The sequence below is a fragment of the Ranitomeya imitator genome, chromosome 8, assembly GCF_032444005.1.
Source record: "Ranitomeya imitator isolate aRanImi1 chromosome 8, aRanImi1.pri, whole genome shotgun sequence".
Taxonomy (NCBI): domain Eukaryota; kingdom Metazoa; phylum Chordata; class Amphibia; order Anura; family Dendrobatidae; genus Ranitomeya; species Ranitomeya imitator.
Window position 1 is genome coordinate 201765926 of NC_091289.1, and position 20383 is coordinate 201786308.

A 20383-nucleotide genomic window follows, 5' to 3' on the forward strand; every position below is an offset into this window, starting at 1 on the left:
CCTCTGCTGCCTCCTGTCTCTAGGTCACTGCACTCACAGCTCTCCTCCTCCTCCCTGCCTAGTCCCCTCCACTGCTGCCTCCTGTCTCTAGGGAGGAGGAGGAGAGCTATAAGTGCAGTCACCTAGAGACAGGAGGCAGCAGAGGAGGGGACTAGGCAGGGAGGAGGAGGAGAGCTGTGAGTGCAGTGACCTAGAGACAGGAGACAGCAGTGGAGGGGACTAGGCAGGGAGGAGGAGGAGAGCTATAAGTGCAGTGAACTAGAGACAGGAGGCAGCAGTGGAGGGGACTAGGCAGGGAGGAGGAGGAGAGCTGCGAGTGCAGTGACCTAGAGACAGGAGACAGCAGTGGAGGGGACTAGGCAGGGAGGAGGAGGAGAGCTGTGAGTGCAGTGACCTAGAGACAGGAGGCAGCAGTGGAGGGGACTAGGCAGGGAGGAGGAGGAGAGCTGTGAGTGCAGTGACCTAGAGACAGGAGGCAGCAGTGGAGGGGACTAGGCAGGGAGGAGGGGGAGAGCTGCGAGTGCAGTGACCTAGAGACAGGAGGCAGCAGTGGAGGGGACTAGGCAGGGAGGAGGAGGAGAGCTGTGAGTGCAGTGACCTAGAGACAGGAGGCAGCAGTGGAGGGGACTAGGCAGGGAGGAGGAGGAGAGCTGTGAGTGCAGTGACCTAGAGACAGGAGGCAGCAGTGGAGGGGACTAGGCAGGGAGGAGGGGGAGAGCTGTGAGTGAAGTGACCCAGAGACAGGAGGCAGCAGAGGAGGGGACTAGGCAGGGAGGAGGAGGAGAGCTGTGAGTGCAGTGACCTAGAGACAGGAGGCAGCAGAGGAGGGGACTAGGCAGGGAGGAGGAGGAGAGCTGTGAGTGCAGTGACCTAGAGACTGGAGACAGCAGTGGAGGTGACTAGGCAGGGAGGAGGAGGAGAGCTGTGAGTGCAGTGACCTAGAGACAGGAGGCAGCAGAGGAGGGGACTAGGCAGGGAGGAGGAGGAGAGCTGTGAGTGCAGTGACCTAGAGACAGGAGACAGCAGTGGAGGGGACTAGGCAGGGAGGAGGAGGAGAGCTGTGAGTGCAGTGACCTAGAGACAGGAGGCAGCAGTGGAGGTGACTAGGCAGGGAGGAGGAGGAGAGCTGTGAGTGAAGTGACCTAGAGACAGGAGACAGCAGTGGAGGGGACTAGGCAGGGAGGAGGAGGAGAGCTATAAGTGCAGTGACCTAGAGACAGGAGACAGCGGTGGAGGGGACTAGGCAGGGAGGAGGAGGAGAGCTGTGAGTGCAGTGACCTAGAGACAGGAGACAGCAGTGGAGGGGACTAGGCAGGGAGGAGGGGGAGAGCTGTGAGTGCAGTGACCTAGAGACAGGAGACAGCAGTGGAGGTGACTAGGCAGGGAGGAGGAGGAGAGCTGTGAGTGCAGTGACCTAGAGACAGGAGGCAGCAGTGGAGGGGACTAGGCAGGGAGGAGGAGGAGAGCTGTGAGTGAAGTGACCTAGAGACAGGAGGCAGCAGAGGAGGGGACTAGGCAGGGAGGAGGAGGAGAGCTGTGAGTGCAGTGACCTAGAGACAGGAGACAGCAGTGGAGGTGACTAGGCAGGGAGGAGGAGGAGAGCTGTGAGTGCAGTGACCTAGAGACAGGAGGCAGCAGTGGAGGGGACTAGGCAGGGAGGAGGAGGAGAGTTGTGAGTGCAGTGACCTAGAGACAGGAGACAGCAGAGGAGGGGACTAGGCAGGGAGGAGGAGGAGAGCTATAAGTGCAGTGAACTAGAGACAGGAGGCAGCAGGGGAAGGGACTAGGCAGGGAGGAGGAGGAGAGCTATAAGTGCAGTGAACTAGAGACAGGAGGCAGCAGTGGAGGGGACTAGGCAGGGAGGAGGAGGAGAGCTATAAGTGCAGTGAACTAGAGACAGGAGGCAGCAGTGGAGGGGACTAGGCAGGGAGGAGGAGGAGAGCTGTGAGTGCAGTGACCTAGAGACAGGAGACAGCAGAGGAGGGGGCTAGGCAGGGAGGAGGAGGAGAGCTGTGAGTGCAGTGACCTAGAGACAGGAGACAGCAGAGGAGGGGGCTAGGCAGGGAGGAGGAGGAGAGCTGTGAGTGCAGTGACCTAGAGACAGGAGACAGCAGAGGAGGGGGCTAGGCAGGGAGGAGGAGGAGAGCTGTGAGTGCAGTGACCTAGAGACAGGAGACAGCAGAGGAGGGGGCTAGGCAGGGAGGAGGGGGAGAGCTATAAGTGCAGTGACCTAGAGACAGGAGGCAGCAGAGGAGGGGGCTAGGCAGGGAGGAGGGGGAGAGCTGTGAGTGCAGTGACCTAGAGACAGGAGGCAGCAGAGGAGGGGACTAGGCAGGGAGGAGGAGGAGAGCTGTGAGTGCAGTGACCTAGAGACAGGAGACAGCAGTGGAGGGGACTAGGCAGGGAGGAGGAGGAGAGCTGTGAGTGCAGTGACCTAGAGACAGGAGGCAGCAGAGGAGGGGACTAGGCAGGGAGGAGGAGGAGAGCTGTGAGTGCAGTGACCTAGAGACAGGAGACAGCAGGGGAAGGGACTAGGCAGGGAGGAGGAGGAGAGCTGTGAGTGCAGTGAACTAGAGACAGGAGGCAGCAGGGGAAGGGACTAGGCAGGGAGGAGGGGGAGAGCTATAAGTGCAGTGAACTAGAGACAGGAGGCAGCAGTGGAGGGGACTAGGCAGGGAGGAGGAGGAGAGCTGTGAGTGCAGTGACCTAGAGACAGGAGGCAGCAGTGGAGGGGACTAGGCAGGGAGGAGGAGGAGAGCTGCGAGTGCAGTGACCTAGAGACAGGAGACAGCAGTGGAGGTGACTAGGCAGGGAGGAGGAGGAGAGCTGCGAGTGCAGTGACCTAGAGACAGGAGGCAGCAGAGGAGGGGACTAGGCAGGGAGGAGGAGGAGGAGAGCTGTGAGTGCAGTGTCCTAGAGACAGGAGGCAGCAGAGGAGGGGACTAGACAGGGAGGAGGAGGAGAGCTGTGAGTGCAGTGACCTAGAGACAGGAGGCAGCAGTGGAGGGGACTAGGCAGGGAGGAGGAGGAGGAGAGCTGTGAGTGCAGTGACCTAGAGACAGGAGACAGCAGAGGAGGGGACTAGGCAGGGAGGAGGAGGAGAGCTGTGAGTGCAGTGTCCTAGAGACAGGAGACAGCAGTGGAGGGGACTAGGCAGGGAGGAGGAGGAGAGCTGTGAGTGCAGTGTCCTAGAGACAGGAGGCAGCAGAGGAGGGGACTAGGCAGGGAGGAGGAGGAGAGCTGTGAGTGCAGTGTCCTAGAGACAGGAGGCAGCAGAGGAGGGGACTAGGCAGGGAGGAGGAGGAGAGCTGTGAGTGCAGTGTCCTAGAGACAGGAGGCAGCAGAGGAGGGGACTAGGCAGGGAGGAGGAGGAGGAGAGCTGTGAGTGCAGTGACCTAGAGACAGGAGGCAGCAGAGGAGGGGACTAGGCAGGGAGGAGGAGGAGGAGAGCTGTGAGTGCAGTGACCTAGAGACAGGAGGCAGCAGAGGAGGGGACTAGGCAGGGAGGAGGAGGAGGAGAGCTGTGAGTGCAGTGTCCTAGAGACAGGAGGCAGCAGAGGAGGGGACTAGGCAGGGAGGAGGAGGAGAGCTGTGAGTGCAGTGTCCTAGAGACAGGAGGCAGCAGAGGAGGGGACTAGGCAGGGAGGAGGAGGAGAGCTGTGAGTGCAGTGTCCTAGAGACAGGAGGCAGCAGAGGAGGGGACTAGGCAGGGAGGAGGAGGAGGAGAGCTGTGAGTGCAGTGACCTAGAGACAGGAGGCAGCAGAGGAGGGGACTAGGCAGGGAGGAGGAGGAGGAGAGCTGTGAGTGCAGTGACCTAGAGACTGGAGACAGCAGTGGAGGGGACTAGGCAGGGAGGAGGAGGAGAGCAATAAAGTGCCTTTATATACCTGCTATCAGTTTGGGGTATAACATCCTGATGGCAGGTTCTCTTTAAAGATGAAAGGCTTTGTACTTGGTTTATTGCTCATTACCTAGGTTACTGCCTCTTCTGAATTCTACCAGTAGTGGCTGGTGGCCATGTCGCTGGAGCACCTGTTCCTGGCCAGAGACTCCGATGCTGAAGGTGGAAAGCTGCGTCTGCTCGCATCATGGCAGAACACAGAGGCCGGGGTGAAGGAGCATCAAGGCCATTGTTCAATCAATCAGGAGCGCTGCGCTCCAGAACACACAGTGGGACAACCCCTTTAAGGAGGACAATTAGCGCAGCTCTGTCGACTTTAGTGTCAGGCCTGCTCTGGGCCTAGTGACACTACTACTGGCGATCAGTGGCCATTAGTTGCTGCTCTGCACGAGGACACAAGTCGTGGCCGGATGGCTCGGCCTTTACACGTGCTGGAAATGGACCACGGAAAGACAACGCCCGGAGCGTCCATTGTGGAGTTATACTGGGAGGCCATGGGGTGTTCATTGATGACGGGACCCCCGCTGCCCACCATCTGCGGCTCTTACCTTAAATTGCTGGTGGTCGTAGCGATCGTGAATGACGATGAAGCGAAGGTCAAAACGTCGGCAAAGGTCAAACAAGTGGTCGGTCTCCGTCTTAGTCCAGCCGTCGTCATGCAGATACAGCTGATATTCCTGCTCGGAGTAGGTGGGGATCTGCACCGCCTGTGGGAGAGGACACAGGGTTAGGTCTCTGTTCACATTGCAGCCGCTGACTCCACTACGGCAGCAGGACAGACCCCACCTACACGCCATCAGCAGACTATGAGGCCCCCGAGGCGGCAGAGTCAGAGGCGGATCTGGAAAATCGCCACAAACAAGCGGCTTCTTCCCAAGAGAAGGCGGCTAGTGGGGTCTAACATTGCTGGCACAGAGCAGCGGCCCCTCATCCGTGTAACAGCAGGACTGTGTACTCCATATGATCCAATAACCAGCGGGCGAGTAATGTCTGCCCTCCTGCACCACCATGGGAGAGATGCCAGTGATTAATAACAACTGTATTTCTAAAGCGCCAACATATTCCACAGCGCTGTACAGTAAGTGGGGAGAAGTACAGACAATATCAGACGTTACAGGGTAAGACGCAATTCACAGGAGGAGCGAGGGGCCGACCACAAGAGCTTACAATCTATGAGGAAATAAAGAGGTAGGAAGCGCTGGTCACGGACCCCTCCGACACGGACCCCTCCGACACGGACCCCTCCGACACGGACCCCTCCGACACGGACCCCTCCGACACGGACCCCTCCGTCACGGACCCCTCCGTCACGGACCCCTCCGTCACGGACCCCTCAGTCACGGACCCCTCAGTCACGGACCCCTCCGTCACGGACCCCTCTGTCACAGACCCGCTCTCAGCACGTCACTTCGGGTTGCGCCCTCTCTCAGTCCAGCGTTCAACCTCTGTCCTATGTAGTAATCTATATCTATATATATAAAATTGTCTTAAGGGTTTAATTGTCTGTCTGTCCTGGAAATCTCACGTCGCTGATTGGTCGAGGCTGCCAGGCCTCGACCAATCAGCGACAGGCACAGTCTGCTGCGAATTCTGGAATCATCATCGTCCTCCACTGCTGTCAAGTGCCGCCATTGTGTTGTCTAAGGGTCTAATTGTCTGTCTGTCCCGGAAATCCCGCCAGCCGGCCTCGAACAATCAGCGACGGGCGCCAACACTGCAGCGCCCCCTGGATTCGGACCGCATTGTTTTAAAATTCACGGCCAGATCTACCATCGCACTGGAACACTTCACCCAGAAATAGGACAACCACCAAAATTAGCACAATTATACATCATTGATACAAATGAGGCGACAGAACAAAGGATGAACCTAAAAGAAAACGAAAAGTCTGATGCTGAACTCATGAACCAAATTGCCGTCCATTTACAAAAAATCAGCCCATTTGCTGCAGCATATCGCATGCTAAGAGACGTCGAAGCCGAGAAGGAACAGAGGGCCGTACAAAATGGTAGTGAAATGCCGTGTATTGTCATGGCCATTACACAAGAACAAACAGAATCCTCGACTTTACACACAATATACTGCGTGGCTGGGCAATATACCACGTGGCTGGGCGATATACCACGTGGCTGGGCGATATACCACGTGGCTGGGCGATATACCACGTGGCTGGGCGATATACCACGTGGCTGGGCGATATACCACGTGGCTGGGCAATATACCACGTGGCTGGGCAATATACCACGTGGCTGGGCAATATACCACGTGGCTGGGCAATATACCACGTGGCTGGGCAATATACTACGTGGCTGGGCAATATACTACGTGGCTGGGCAATATACTACGTGGCTGGGCAATATACTACGTGGCTGGGCAATATACTACGTGGCTGGGCAATATACTACGTGGCTGGGCAATATACTACGTGGCTGGGCAATATACTACGTGGCTGGGCAATATACTACGTGGCTGGGCAATATACTACGTGACAGGGCAATATACTACGTGGCTGGGCAATATACTACGTGGAAAACAGAAGAAGGCGTTCCAGCTCCATAAAATTTCAAATCTTTATTTCTCCGTTAAAATACGAATAAGAACAACAAATCCTTGTCTGAGTGCGAATGCAGGAGTGCACATAACATGCGACGCGTTTCGATCGTTAACCGATCTTACTCAATGCATAGTTTCCTCAGAATTGCGGTGTCTCTTAAAATGCTCAGAGACCAATCATGCTGACAATTTTGATCACATGGCTATTAGTGCGGGTCATGAGGCAAAGAGACTGCACCTGCAGCAACAGAGGAACACACCTGAAACAAGGTAAATTACCTGGCAGAAATGATCTAAAACAATACATTAAACATACAATCACAAATACAATGAGTATTCAACAGTAATGATACATTATTTCATTCTTGCGATTCAAACCAAGAGGATATCTGGTTTTCAGGTTATAGATCCAGAAAGCTTCTCTGGTTAGAAGCCGTCTTTTCACATCTCCACCCCGCTGAGATAATTTGACATAGTGGATATTTTACCTGCATGGTGCAAATTAAAATGTTTAGCAACAGCTGACACATTTCTGCTAGTGGTACTACTACTCCCCAAATCTCTAAGGTGCTCAGAAATTCTACTTTTTAATTTTCTTGTAGTGCATCCTATGTATGCTACATTGCATTGTGTGCAATCAATTTTGTACACTACATTGCTAGTATGGCAATTAATAAAACTTTTTATAGTGAAACTCTGGGTTTTATCTCTATCTTGAAATGTGTTTTTAGTGAATGCATTGCGGCAAGTACTGCACGCAGCAACGCCACATTTATAGACCCCCTTACACTCAGCCATGTTTTAGAAGTCGGCAGCGACGATAGGAGACTAGGGGAGAGTGAATTACCAATGGTGGGCGCTCTTCTCGCCACAACATTAAGACCGTCTTTTAGAATTTCGGAAAGCGTATCATCTTCTTTCAGTAAAGGTAATCTTTTTAGAATAATGTTTTTAATTTCCTGAAATTGAGTGCTGTACTGAAGGCATATATAAGGTTTTTTCTTTCTTGTCGCCTTAATTCTCTTTTTTTCTCTGTCCGATACCAGCAGACTCTCTCTTGTTTTGTTTTCAACTATGTTTTGCGCCCTATTTAACGTCCAATCAGGATATTTTCTTTGTTTTAATTTTGCTTTTAAGTGACCAAACTCCTCGTTTTTTAATGTGTCACTGCTGCAATTTCTCTTTAGTCTCGTGTATTCTCCAACAGGAATCGATTTTACCGTATGTTTGGGGTGGCTACTGTGTGCATGTAGCACCGTATTCCCACTAATGGGTTTGACATGCGTTTTGCTGCCAATGATCTGATTCTCACAGCACATTAGATCCAGGTCAAGGAATGAAATTTCATTTCGGCTCCACTTGTGGGTAAATTTAATACCATAATTGTTGTCATTGATGTACCCCACAAAGTCTGGCACGGCAGACACATCACCACCCCAAATAATTAGGGTGTCATCGATGTATCTGCCGTACCAGACTAAGGAATCGGCAAAAGGATTACTGACACAATAAATATACCTATGTTCCCAAAATACCATAGTCAGATTGGCTAATGAAGGGGAGTACTTAGCCCCCATCGGAACACCTGTTCTTTGTTCGTAAATTACATTGTCAAAGGAAAAAATGTTATGTTTAAGAAGAAAAAAAGTTACATCCAACACAAAATTTATGAGGTCCTGCGTATATAGATTAGAGTTCTCCAAATGATAGCGCAAGGCTTCCATGGCTAAACTGTGCGGTATGCATGTGTACAGCGATATTACATCGCAACAGAGCCATGAATAATTTCTATGCCATATTTTGTTAGAAAACGTTTTTAAAACCTCTCTAGAGTCCTTAATATAACCAGGTAATTTTATTACAAGCGGCTGCAATATAGAATCTACCCACTCACAAAGATGTTCGTTCATTGAGCCCATGCCAGATACTATGGGTCTCATTGCTGGTAAGCCCACCCCTTTGTGTACCTTCGGCAGGCCATACAATATGGGCATTTTAGGATGGGGAACATATAGATAATCCGCTTGTTTTTTGCTAAGGACACCCAAGCTTAGACCTTCATTTATAATGGTATAAATTTCTTCATTATATTTTTTGGATGGATTTTCTTTCATTTTACCATATGTTGCTTCATCCATTAACAATTCCAACATTTTCTCCCTATAGTCTTTGATGTTCCTAATTACTATCATGCCCCCCTTATCACTTTTCTTTATAATGATTTCTTTCATGTCTTTTAATTCGTTTAGGGCTTTTTTTTGTTTACGTGTGAGATTGTTGGATTTATCTTTGTAGGGCACTCTGGAAATGCTATCCTTTAGGTCTTTTAAATCTTTTTCTATTCTTTCTTGGAATCTATCCATACATTCCACCCTAGATTGAATAGGGTAGAAGTAAGGATTTTTTGTACCAAAACACATGGACTGATTATTACATGTAGACATAGATGCACTATGAGTCGATAAATCTTGAAGACCTAATAGCGCTACTTGTTCATTAAAGTCCATATATGCAAACTCATTTTCCTCTTGTCTTTCTATCTCTAGGTTTCTTTCCTCCTCACTGTTGCCAAAATGTTTTTTTAATAGCTGTACACATGCATACCGCACAGTTTAGCCATGGAAGCCTTGCGCTATCATTTGGAGAACTCTAATCTATATACGCAGGACCTCATAAATTTTGTGTTGGATGTAACTTTTTTTCTTCTTAAACATAACATTTTTTCCTTTGACAATGTAATATACGAACAAAGAACAGGTGTTCCGATGGGGGCTAAGTACTCCCCTTCATTAGCCAATCTGACTATGGCATTTTGGGAACATAGGTATATTTATTGTGTCAGTAATCCTTTTGCCGATTCCTTAGTCTGGTACGGCAGATACATCGATGACACCCTAATTATTTGGGGTGGTGATGTGTCTGCCGTGCCAGACTTTGTGGGGTACATCAATGACAACAATTCTGGTATTAAATTTACCCACAAGTGGAGCCGAAATGAAATTTCATTCCTTGACCTGGATCTAATGTGCTGTGAGAATCAGATCATTGGCAGCAAAACGCATGTCAAACCCATTAGTGGGAATACGGTGCTACATGCACACAGTAGCCACCCCAAACATACGGTAAAATCGATTCCTGTTGGAGAATACACGAGACTAAAGAGAAATTGCAGCAGTGACACATTAAAAAACGAGGAGTTTGGTCACTTAAAAGCAAAATTAAAACAAAGAAAATATCCTGATTGGACGTTAAATAGGGCGCAAAACATAGTTGAAAACAAAACAAGAGAGAGTCTGCTGGTATCGGACAGAGAAAAAAAGAGAATTAAGGCGACAAGAAAGAAAAAACCTTATATATGCCTTCAGTACAGCACTCAATTTCAGGAAATTAAAAACATTATTCTAAAAAGATTACCTTTACTGAAAGAAGATGATACGCTTTCCGAAATTCTAAAAGACGGTCTTAATGTTGTGGCGAGAAGAGCGCCCACCATTGGTAATTCACTCTCCCCTAGTCTCCTATCGTCGCTGCCGACTTCTAAAACATGGCTGAGTGTAAGGGGGTCTATAAATGTGGCGTTGCTGCGTGCAGTACTTGCCGCAATGCATTCACTAAAAACACATTTCAAGATAGAGATAAAACCCAGAGTTTCACTATAAAAAGTTTTATTAATTGCCATACTAGCAATGTAGTGTACAAAATTGATTGCACACAATGCAATGTAGCATACATAGGATGCACTACAAGAAAATTAAAAAGTAGAATTTCTGAGCACCTTAGAGATTTGGGGAGTAGTAGTACCACTAGCAGAAATGTGTCAGCTGTTGCTAAACATTTTAATTTGCACCATGCAGGTAAAATATCCACTATGTCAAATTATCTCAGCGGGGTGGAGATGTGAAAAGACGGCTTCTAACCAGAGAAGCTTTCTGGATCTATAACCTGAAAACCAGATATCCTCTTGGTTTGAATCGCAAGAATGAAATAATGTGGGGCGTGGCTATGTAGCCAAAGAAGGAAGACGCACCTTGTATGAGCTCCACATATCCTGAGCCCATCCTGCCGTTTGGACCTCGTATTAACAGGCTGTGTTGGTTGGAGCTGGAACCGCGTATCCTCAGGAGCCTGGTGAGCCCTCCGGTCGGCTGCTGCGGGGATCCGAGAAGCTGGGAGCTGTGGTGACCGGGACGGTCAGAAGACTCCACGTGCAGCAGCGGCCATTTTGGGTGAGCGCGCTTCGGGAAACAGGAGGTGGCGCCGACTTCTATAAGTGCCGGGCTCCCTCTCGCTTGAATCGGCGGCCGCCGGACCTTGGCGGTGAACGCTGCGGGACACTTGCGGGCAGGAGCCAGAAGCCCCGAGGCAGTAGGCGACACCTGCAGGGGGCAGCGGCCATCACTACAGCGCGCGCCCTAACAGTAGGGGAAGCGGCGCTTTCTTTATACTTGCGGTGCTGCTTGCAAGGTGAGCACATAACCTGACAGAACAATAAAAGGGCGGTGTGGTGTGTGCCCTGGAAAATTGGGCCCTACGCCCCCCCTCTCAGATAGACATTTCATCTGCCGGCACCATAATATTAGAGGGATTAATCCCCCATCTCTGCTGTCCCCCCCCCTCAGTGAAGATTGTGAGGCGCAGGTGAACATTGAGCTGCTGCCTTATAATTCTTGGTTCCTTTGGCTGCCTGTTCAGTGGCTCTGTTAGAATACAGTCCGGTAATTAAATCTGCTGGGTCCGTGATTAAGGAACGAACTACAACTGCTATTGTGACCTTGTGGAGCCCTTTTAGCTGCCTGCCATGCACCATTCTAAAGGAGCAGGGGCTGCCGATAAGCTAAAGAAATACGCCAGGGACGATCCCTCTGATAATATGCGCACTCTCAGAAATAATCCTGCACAGACCCAACGCAAAGGCCGTCCCTCTGATAGTAATGAGGAGGGAGAACAAGATGATCTGACTCTTAAGCAGGCATCCGAGCAATTAATGCAGGCTATATCCCTCACTAGATCATCTCTTACGGAAAAAATAGAGGACGTTCATACTGAGGTGGGTCGTTTACGACATGATATGCAGGCTATGAGGGGGCGTATTTCGGAGGTGGAAACAAGAGTGTCCCACATAGAAGACACTATTACTCCTATGGAGGCTAAACTGACAAAAGCTGCTGGCTCCGTAAACGCTTGGAAACAAAAGGCAGATGATTTGGAAAATAGATTGCGCCGCAATAATATTCGTATTATCGGTCTGCCGGAGCGTTCGGAGGGTCAGCAACCTGAACAATTTCTGGAAGACTGGCTTAAGACCTCCCTGGGGGACGGATTCTCCTCAACATTCTCAGTGGAGAGGGCCCATAGGGTCCCAACGAGACCTTCTCCCCCTGGAACTCCGCCTCGACCTTTTCTGGCACGCCTCCTCAACTGCAGAGATAGAGATACTACTCTTCGCCTAGCGCGACAGAAGGGCCCTATCAAATTTAACAATGCTACCATTTCGATTTTTCCGGATTTCTCCATGGAGCTTCAAAAGCAGCGGGCGCGATTCATGGATATCAAGAAACAACTCAGAGATAAGAATGTTATCTATTCCATGCTCTATCCAGCCCGACTCCGCATTGTTCATGAGGGCTCCTCTTTATTCTTTACGGATCCAGCGGAGGTAGCTGAATGGTTGCGATCTCTTAAGGGGTCTAATGTGAAAGACTCCTAATTTGGGTTCCTGGTCTAACGGCAAAATAAACAGAGCTCTATGAATGGGTAAAAAAAAAAAAAAGATGTCAACAATACCGGACGCTGGGTTCAGTGAGGGTATCCCCTTTTTTCTATTTGACCACAGGAGTATGGGACTTTACTCCTCTATTGTTCAAGTTTTGTTTGGGTTGGTTTTATACACCAGTTTTGATTGTTTGATGTATATGGTTGCCGCCAATATGAGTTCTCTGCTCTGTGGGATGTCTCTGGACCTCACCCGGATAATAATATTGTACATTATTTCTCCCTCTGCATATAAATATGGGGTCTGAGACTGTATGTATGACTTGGAATATAAGGGGTATTAAAACTCCTCGGAAGAAAATTAAGGTATTTTCGCAGATTAAAAGGTATCGCCCCCATGTTGTGGCACTAGTAGAGACACATTTGACCAGGGATACAGTTCGATGTCTACAGAAGCCGTGGGTACAGTGGTCCCTCCATGCATTCCATACCAGCTACTCAAGAGGGGTCTCTCTGCTAGTGCACAGGGAGGTTAGATGGGAGGCCAGGGAGGCACGACGAGATCCGGAGGGTCGCTTTGTCTTTGTGCATGCATTCATTAATTCGTGTGAATACGTCATATTGTGTATTTATAACCCTCCTCCTGCTAACATATCAATTCTTCGTATGGCAATGGGCTTCTCCTTAAAATATCCAGATGCGAATGTTATTTGTATGGGTGACTTTAACCTCATTAAGGATAACTCCATGGACAGATTGAGATTAGATGACACAACATCCGGAGAGTCCTTACCTCAGACCCCTACCCAATTGGCACTATTTATGGAAGGCAGCGGCTGGCTAGATCTATGGAGAGTGAGTCACCCGGAGGATAAGGGGTATACTTGCCATTCATCTACTAGGAGAACTCTATCTCGTATAGATTATATATTTGGATCTAGTGGTCTGGCATTATGGGTGGATAGTATTGAACATGGCAACAGGGGAATTTCGGACCACAGTCCAGTTATTTTAAAACTTAAATATGGGCTATCCAATAATAACAGATCCTGGAAATTGAACCCCTTTTGGATGAAATTAATAGATTCTAGTGATAGGACGATCGATCAGTTAAATTGTTTTGTTCTAACCCATCCAGAACCCCAGAATCTTGGTTTGTTTTGGGATACCCTAAAGGCATATTTAAGGGGGTGCCTGTCCTCTACAATCTCTTATATTAAAAGGATAACGACGAGGGAGGATGATGAGATGGAGCAGCGGTTAAAGGACTCGGAGGCCACATATATAGCTAGTCAGACCAGTGGTAATAGGGTTGAGTGGCTTACTTCCCAAAGGTTGTATACCCAGCATGCAGACGTTAAGTCGAAGCGTAAATTATTTTTTACCCGTCAGTCATACTTTGAGCTGGGGAATCAGGCCAGTACACTCCTAGCTTTCTTAGTACGCCAACATAACACCTCCAACACAATATTACAGATTCGTGCACCTGATGGCTCATTGGTGTCCTCCACTGATGAGATATTACAATGTTTTCATGATTATTATAAGTCATTGTATAAATCTAGCAGTGGTCTTGACGTCTATGAATGCTTAGATTACTTATCAGATATAACACTCCCATCGTTGAGCACATCCCAACAGGCCTTTATGGATGCTGAGTTTACTCTGGAGGAGGTAGAACAAGCTATAACGAATATGACTGCTGGGAAGGCCCCGGGACCCGATGGATTTCCCATTGAGTTATACAAGAAATACCGAGAGAAATTGGCACCACTTCTATTGAAGGTACTCAGGGGAATATGGGAGGGGGAGCCTATGCCTGAAACCTTCTATGATGCCAATATTGTTGTGCTCAGGAAAGAGGGGAAGGATCCTCTAGACTGTGGATCGTATCGACCCATATCTCTATTGAACGTAGATTATAAAATATTTACTAAAATTCTGGCTACTAGGCTGAACACCATCATATTGGACCTTATACACCCAGACCAGACTGGTTTTATGCCGGGGAAGAGTACCTCCATCAATATTAGGCGGGTTCAGTCAGTCATTCAGTATAGCTCTCTAGAACCGGATAATAAGTGGGCACTAGCATCGTTGGACGCGGCTAAGGCCTTTGACTCCCTTGAATGGCCCTTCCTCTTTGCATGTTTACAGAAGTATGGTTTTGGGAACAAATTTCTGAGAGGGATAGGTACATTATATACGAAACCCAAGGCACGTCTGGTTGTGAATAACTATTTCTGAGCTTTTTTCTTTACATAGGGGAACTCGTCAGGGATGTCCTCTCTCCCCGGCTCTATTTGCCCTGGCGATAGAAGCTTTAGCAATACGGATGAGGTCCTCCATTGATATCAAGGGAATACGTATTGCGGATCGAACAGACATCATTGGTCTCTATGCTGATGATATGGTGATGTTCATGGATCAAACAGAGGACACATTGCCGAAAGTAATAACGATTATAGATAAATTCAGTAGATTCTCTGGTCTCTATATAAACTGGGATAAGTCTGCCCTGATGCCTCTTTCTCATACCCCAATGGCACGCCTTGAAACTCTCTCGCTGTTGCCCACCGTCTCAAATTTTAAATATTTAGGAATTCATATGTCTCAAAGTAGTCAGTTTGATTTACAATTTAATATTTACCCACTGTTAGATCTGGTTAAATCCAAGTTTGCTGCTTGGGATAAACTTCCACTCTCTGTGGCTGGTCGCATCAATCTGATTAAAATGATACTGCTACCCAAATTGAGCTACTGCCTTCAACACAGCGCTGTGCCTATACCCAAATCCTTTTTTGCGACCCTAAACTCCCTAATCACATCTTTCATATGGGGGAAGGCTAGGCCCAAACTTAAGTTATCTACTCTGCAGAGACCAAAGCGGGGGGGCGGGGCGGCTTTGCCAGACTTTTATTCATATTATCTTGCCGGGCAGGTTAGGATGATAAATAACTGGATGCCCAATAACTCTAATCCTCTTCCTAACTCAGAGAGCCATCTACTCTATTCTGCCCGTATTGATTGTCCACTGGGGTTTTTGGAGCTGGGGGGGGTTGGTGTCCCTCGCTTGCTGCCTCTGCTCCGGTTGGCACGATTAGTATGGGGGCAAATTAAAAAAATCACTAAATTTGTAGATATAGTGGCGGAGATGCCGCTGTGGAGTAACAGTTATTTCCCGGAATTGTTAGACCACCCGTCCGCGGATTTCTGGAGATCGCATGGTGTTCTTTCGGTGGGCAATATACATATACAAGGGGTTTTTATGTCCTTTGACCAATTACAAAATACTTATAACATCCCGAGATCCCAATTTTTCCGTTATCTACAGTTAAGGTCAGCCTTTCAATCTCACATGCGGAATGGGGGTGCGGGTCGAGCTATCTCTTCCTTACCTTTAATAGGAATTCTTAATTCGCAGGGTCCTCAAGGTCTTATATCCTCTTTATATACATATCTGTTATCCGTAGGAGAGGGATCTACTATAGATTTTATTAAAAAGAAATGGGAGGGGCTTCTTCCTGATACACTAGGGGAAGAATGGGAAGATATTTTGGAATCTCCAACTAAAGTCTCCCCATCAATTAATAATAGGATGATTCAATTGTACATCATATACCAATCCTATCTGACCCCGATTCGTCTTTTTAAAATGGGCCGTCTTCACTCGTCAGATTGTCTGAGATGTCATTCTGGCGATGCAGATTTCATTCATATGATCTGGAGGTGCCCTGTTGTTTTTCATTATTGGGGAGAGGTGACGACATTACTGTCATCCTTGTTGTTGATTCCTGTCCCACTTGAGCCTCTGATCTGTTTATTTGGGGTGTGGGATGCTGAATCCTGGGATCATTATACTGGGATTTTTCTGCGAGAGACACTCTTTTTGGCGCGGAAGGTGTTGGCGTTACGATGGATGGGTGGCTCTTGCCCGACTCTTAGAGCCTGGGTGGATTTGGTAAATTCAATTATCCCATATGAACGAACGTTATATCAGAATAGAGGATGTCCAAATAAATTTGAGAAAATATGGGGTAGATGGAATTCCTCCCATCACACTTTATAGTCTACACTAACTTAATATCTATGTAAAAAGTAGGGTTCTTGGTTTTGGGGGCATCATTTACAGAGTAAAATTTATGCGGAATTCTTTTTTTTAAGGCGGCGTACTGTTAGTAGTTAATGTAGTTAAGGTTATATAATAGGAGATTTATAGGATGTTAATGATTGACATACACCATTTGTTATTTCTTTGTAATACTCCTGAAGTGACGATGCATTGTGATTATTTGTAAATGATGGACATGAATGCAAATGTGTGTATTATTTGATTTATTCTGCAATTAATAAACAAATTTAAAAAAAAAAAGAATGAAATAATGTATCATTACTGTTGAATACTCATTGTATTTGTGATTGTATGTTTAATGTATTGTTTTAGATCATTTCTGCCAGGTAATTTACCTTGTTTCAGGTGTGTTCCTCTGTTGCTGCAGGTGCAGTCTCTTTGCCTCATGACCCGCACTAATAGCCATGTGATCAAAATTGTCAGCATGATTGGTCTCTGAGCATTTTAAGAGACACCGCAATTCTGAGGAAACTATGCATTGAGTAAGATCGGTTAACGATCGAAACGCGTCGCATGTTATGTGCACTCCTGCATTCGCACTCAGACAAGGATTTGTTGTTCTTATTCGTATTTTAACGGAGAAATAAAGATTTGAAATTTTATGGAGCTGGAACGCCTTCTTCTGTTCTCCACTATATCTACTCATCCTGGTCCAAGATGAAGTTCCGTGCACCTGCGTTTGATCGCTGAGCTGGCTGTGGCTTTTTAGCCCAAACCCCTTTTTTTTGCTTATTGCAATATACTACGTGGCTGGGCAATATACTACGTGGCTGGGCAATATACTACGTGGCTGGGCAATATACTACGTGGCTGGGCAATATACTACGTGGCTGGGCAATATACTACGTGGCTGGGCAATATACTACGTGGCTGGGCAATATACTACGTGGCTGGGCAATATACTACGTGACTGGGAAATATACTACGTGACTGGGAAATATACTACGTGGCTGGGCAATATACTACGTGACTGGGAAATATACTACGTGGCTGGGCAATATACTACGTGACTGGGCAATATACTACGTGGCTGGGCAATATACTACGTGGCTGGGCAATATACTACGTGGCTGGGCAATATACTACGTGGCTGGGCAATATACTACGTGGCTGGGCAATATACTACGTGGCTGGGCAATATACTACGTGGCTGGGCAATATACTACGTGGCTGGGCAATATACTACGTGGCTGGGCAATATACTACGTGGCTGGGCAATATACTACGTGGCTGGGCAATATACTACGTCGCTGGGCAATATACTACGTGGCTGGGCAATATACTACTTGGCTGGGCAATATACTACGTGGCTGGGCAATATACTACGTGGCTGGGCAATATACTACGTGGCTGGGCAATATACTACGTGGCTGGGCAATATACTACGTGGCTGGGCAATATACTACGTGGCTGGGCAATATACTACGTGGCTGGGCAATATACTACGTGGCTGGGCAATATACTACGTGGCTGGGCAATATACTACGTGGCTGGGCAATATACTACGTGGCTGGGCAATAAACTACGTGCTGGGCAATATACTACGTGGCTGGGCAATATACTACGTGGTGGGCAATATACTACGTGGCTGGGCAATATACTACGTGGCTGGGCAATATACTACGTGGCTGGGCAATATAGTAACATAGTAACATAGTTACTAAGGCCGAAAAAAGACATTTGTCCATCCAGTTCAGCCTATATTCCATCATAATAAATCCCCAGATCTACGTCCTTCTACAGAACCTAATAATTGTATGATACAATATTGTTCTGCTCCAGGAAGACATCCAGGCCTCTCTTGAACCCCTCGACTGAGTTCGCCATCACCACCTCCTCAGGCAAGCAATTCCAGATTCTCACTGCCCTAACAGTAAAGAATCCTCTTCTATGTTGGTGGAAAAACCTTCTCTCCTCCAGACGCAAAGAATGCCCCCTTGTGCCCGTCACCTTCCTTGGTATAAACAGATCCTCAGCGAGATATTTGTATTGTCCCCTTATATACTTATACATGGTTATTAGATCGCCCCTCAGTCGTCTTTTTTCTAGACTAAATAATCCTAATTTCGCTAATCTATCTGGGTATTGTAGTTCTCCCATCCCCTTTATTAATTTTGTTGCCCTCCTTTGTACTCTCTCTAGTTCCATTATATCCTTCCTGAGCACCGGTGCCCAAAACTGGACACAGTACTCCATGTGCGGTCTAACTAGGGATTTGTACAGAGGCAGTATAATGCTCTCATCATGTGTATCCAGACCTCTTTTAATGCACCCCATGATCCTGTTTGCCTTGGCAGCTGCTGCCTGGCACTGGCTGCTCCAGGTAAGTTTATCATTAACTAGGATCCCCAAGTCATTCTCCCTGTCAGATTTACCCAGTGGTTTCCCGTTCAGTGTGTAATGGTGATATTGATTCCCTCTTCCCATGTGTATAACCTTACATTTATCATTGTTAAACCTCATCTGCCACCTTTCAGCCCAAGTTTCCAACTTATCCAGATCCATCTGTAGCAGAATACTATCTTCTCTTGTATTAACTGCTTTACATAGTTTTGTATCATCTGCAAATATCGATATTTTACTGTGTAAACCTTCTACCAGATCATTAATGAATATGTTGAAGAGAACAGGTCCCAATACTGACCCCTGCGGTCCCCACTGGTCACAGCGACCCAGTTAGAGACTATACCATTTATAACCACCCTCTGCTTTCTATCACTAAGCCAGTTACTAACCCATTTACACACATTTTCCCCCAGACCAAGCATTCTCATTTTGTGTACCAACCTCTTGTGCGGCACGGTATCAAACGCTTTGGAAAAATCGAGATATACCACGTCCAATGACTCACCGTGGTCCAGCCTATAGCTTACCTCTTCATAAAAACTGATTAGATTGGTTTGACAGGAGCGATTTCTCATAAACCCATGCTGATATGGAGTTAAACAGTTATTCTCATTGAGATAATCCAGAATAACATCCCTCAGAAACCCTTCAAATATTTTACCAACAATAGAGGTTAGACTTACTGGCCTATAATTTCCAGGTTCACTTTTAGAGCCCTTTTTGAATATTGGCACCACATTTGCTATGCGCCAGTCCTGCGGAACAGACCCTGTCGCTATAGAGTCACTAAAAATAAGAAATAATGGTTTATCTATTACATTACTTAGTTCTCTTAGTACTCGTGGGTGTATGCCATCCGGACGCGGAGATTTATCTATTTTAATCTTATTTAGCCGGTTTCGCACCTCTTCTTGGGTTAGATTAGTGACCCTTAATATAGGGTTTTCATTGTTTCTTGGGATTTCACCTAGCATTTCATTTTCCACCGTGAATACCGTGGAGAAGAAGGTGTTTAATATGTTAGCATTTTCCTCGTCATCTACAACCATTCTTTACTACGTGGCTGGGCAATATACTACGTGGCTGGGCAATATACTACGTGGCTGGGCAATATACTACGTGGCTGGGCAATATACTACGTGGCTGGGCAATATACTACGTGGCTGGGCAATATACTACGTGGCTGGGCAATATACTACGTGGCTGGGCAATATACTACGTGGCTGGGCAATATACTACGTGGCTGGGCAATATACTACGTGGCTGGGCAATATACTACGTGGCTGGGCAATATACTACGTGGCTGGGCAATATACTACGTGGCTGGGCAATATACTACGTGGCTGGGCAATATACTACGGGGACGGGCAATATACTACGTGGCTGGGCAATATACTACGTGGCTGGGCAATATACTACGGGGACGGGCAATATACTACGGGGACGGGCAATATACTACGTGGACATGCATATTCTAGAATACCCGATACGTTAGAATCGGGCCATCATCTAGTCTACCACGTAATTGTCTAAGGGTCACTTCCGTCTTGCTGTCGCGGATATTCATTGGTCGCGGCCTCTGTCTGTCATGGAAATCCAAGTCGCTGATTGGTCGTGGCTGTTTTGCCGCGACCAATCAGCGATGGGCACAGTCCAGAAGAAAATGGCCGCTACTTACTCCCCGCAGTCAGTGCCCGGCGCCCACATACTCCCCTCCGGTCACCGCTCACACAGGGTT

General features: G+C 47.6%; 1 protein-coding gene across 4 annotated transcripts in view; it reads right to left on the reverse strand.

Moving 5' to 3' along the window:
• Nucleotides 1-20383, reverse strand: part of DMAP1 (DNA methyltransferase 1 associated protein 1) — an 85734-nt gene that overhangs the window by 56268 nt on the left and 9083 nt on the right. For all 4 annotated transcript variants that reach the window (XM_069735848.1, XM_069735847.1, XM_069735846.1 and 1 more), the window contains exon 3: nt 4451-4609. In XM_069735848.1, the coding sequence (XP_069591949.1) occupies nt 4451-4609 (159 nt within the window). The remainder of the gene's footprint in view (nt 1-4450; nt 4610-20383) is intronic.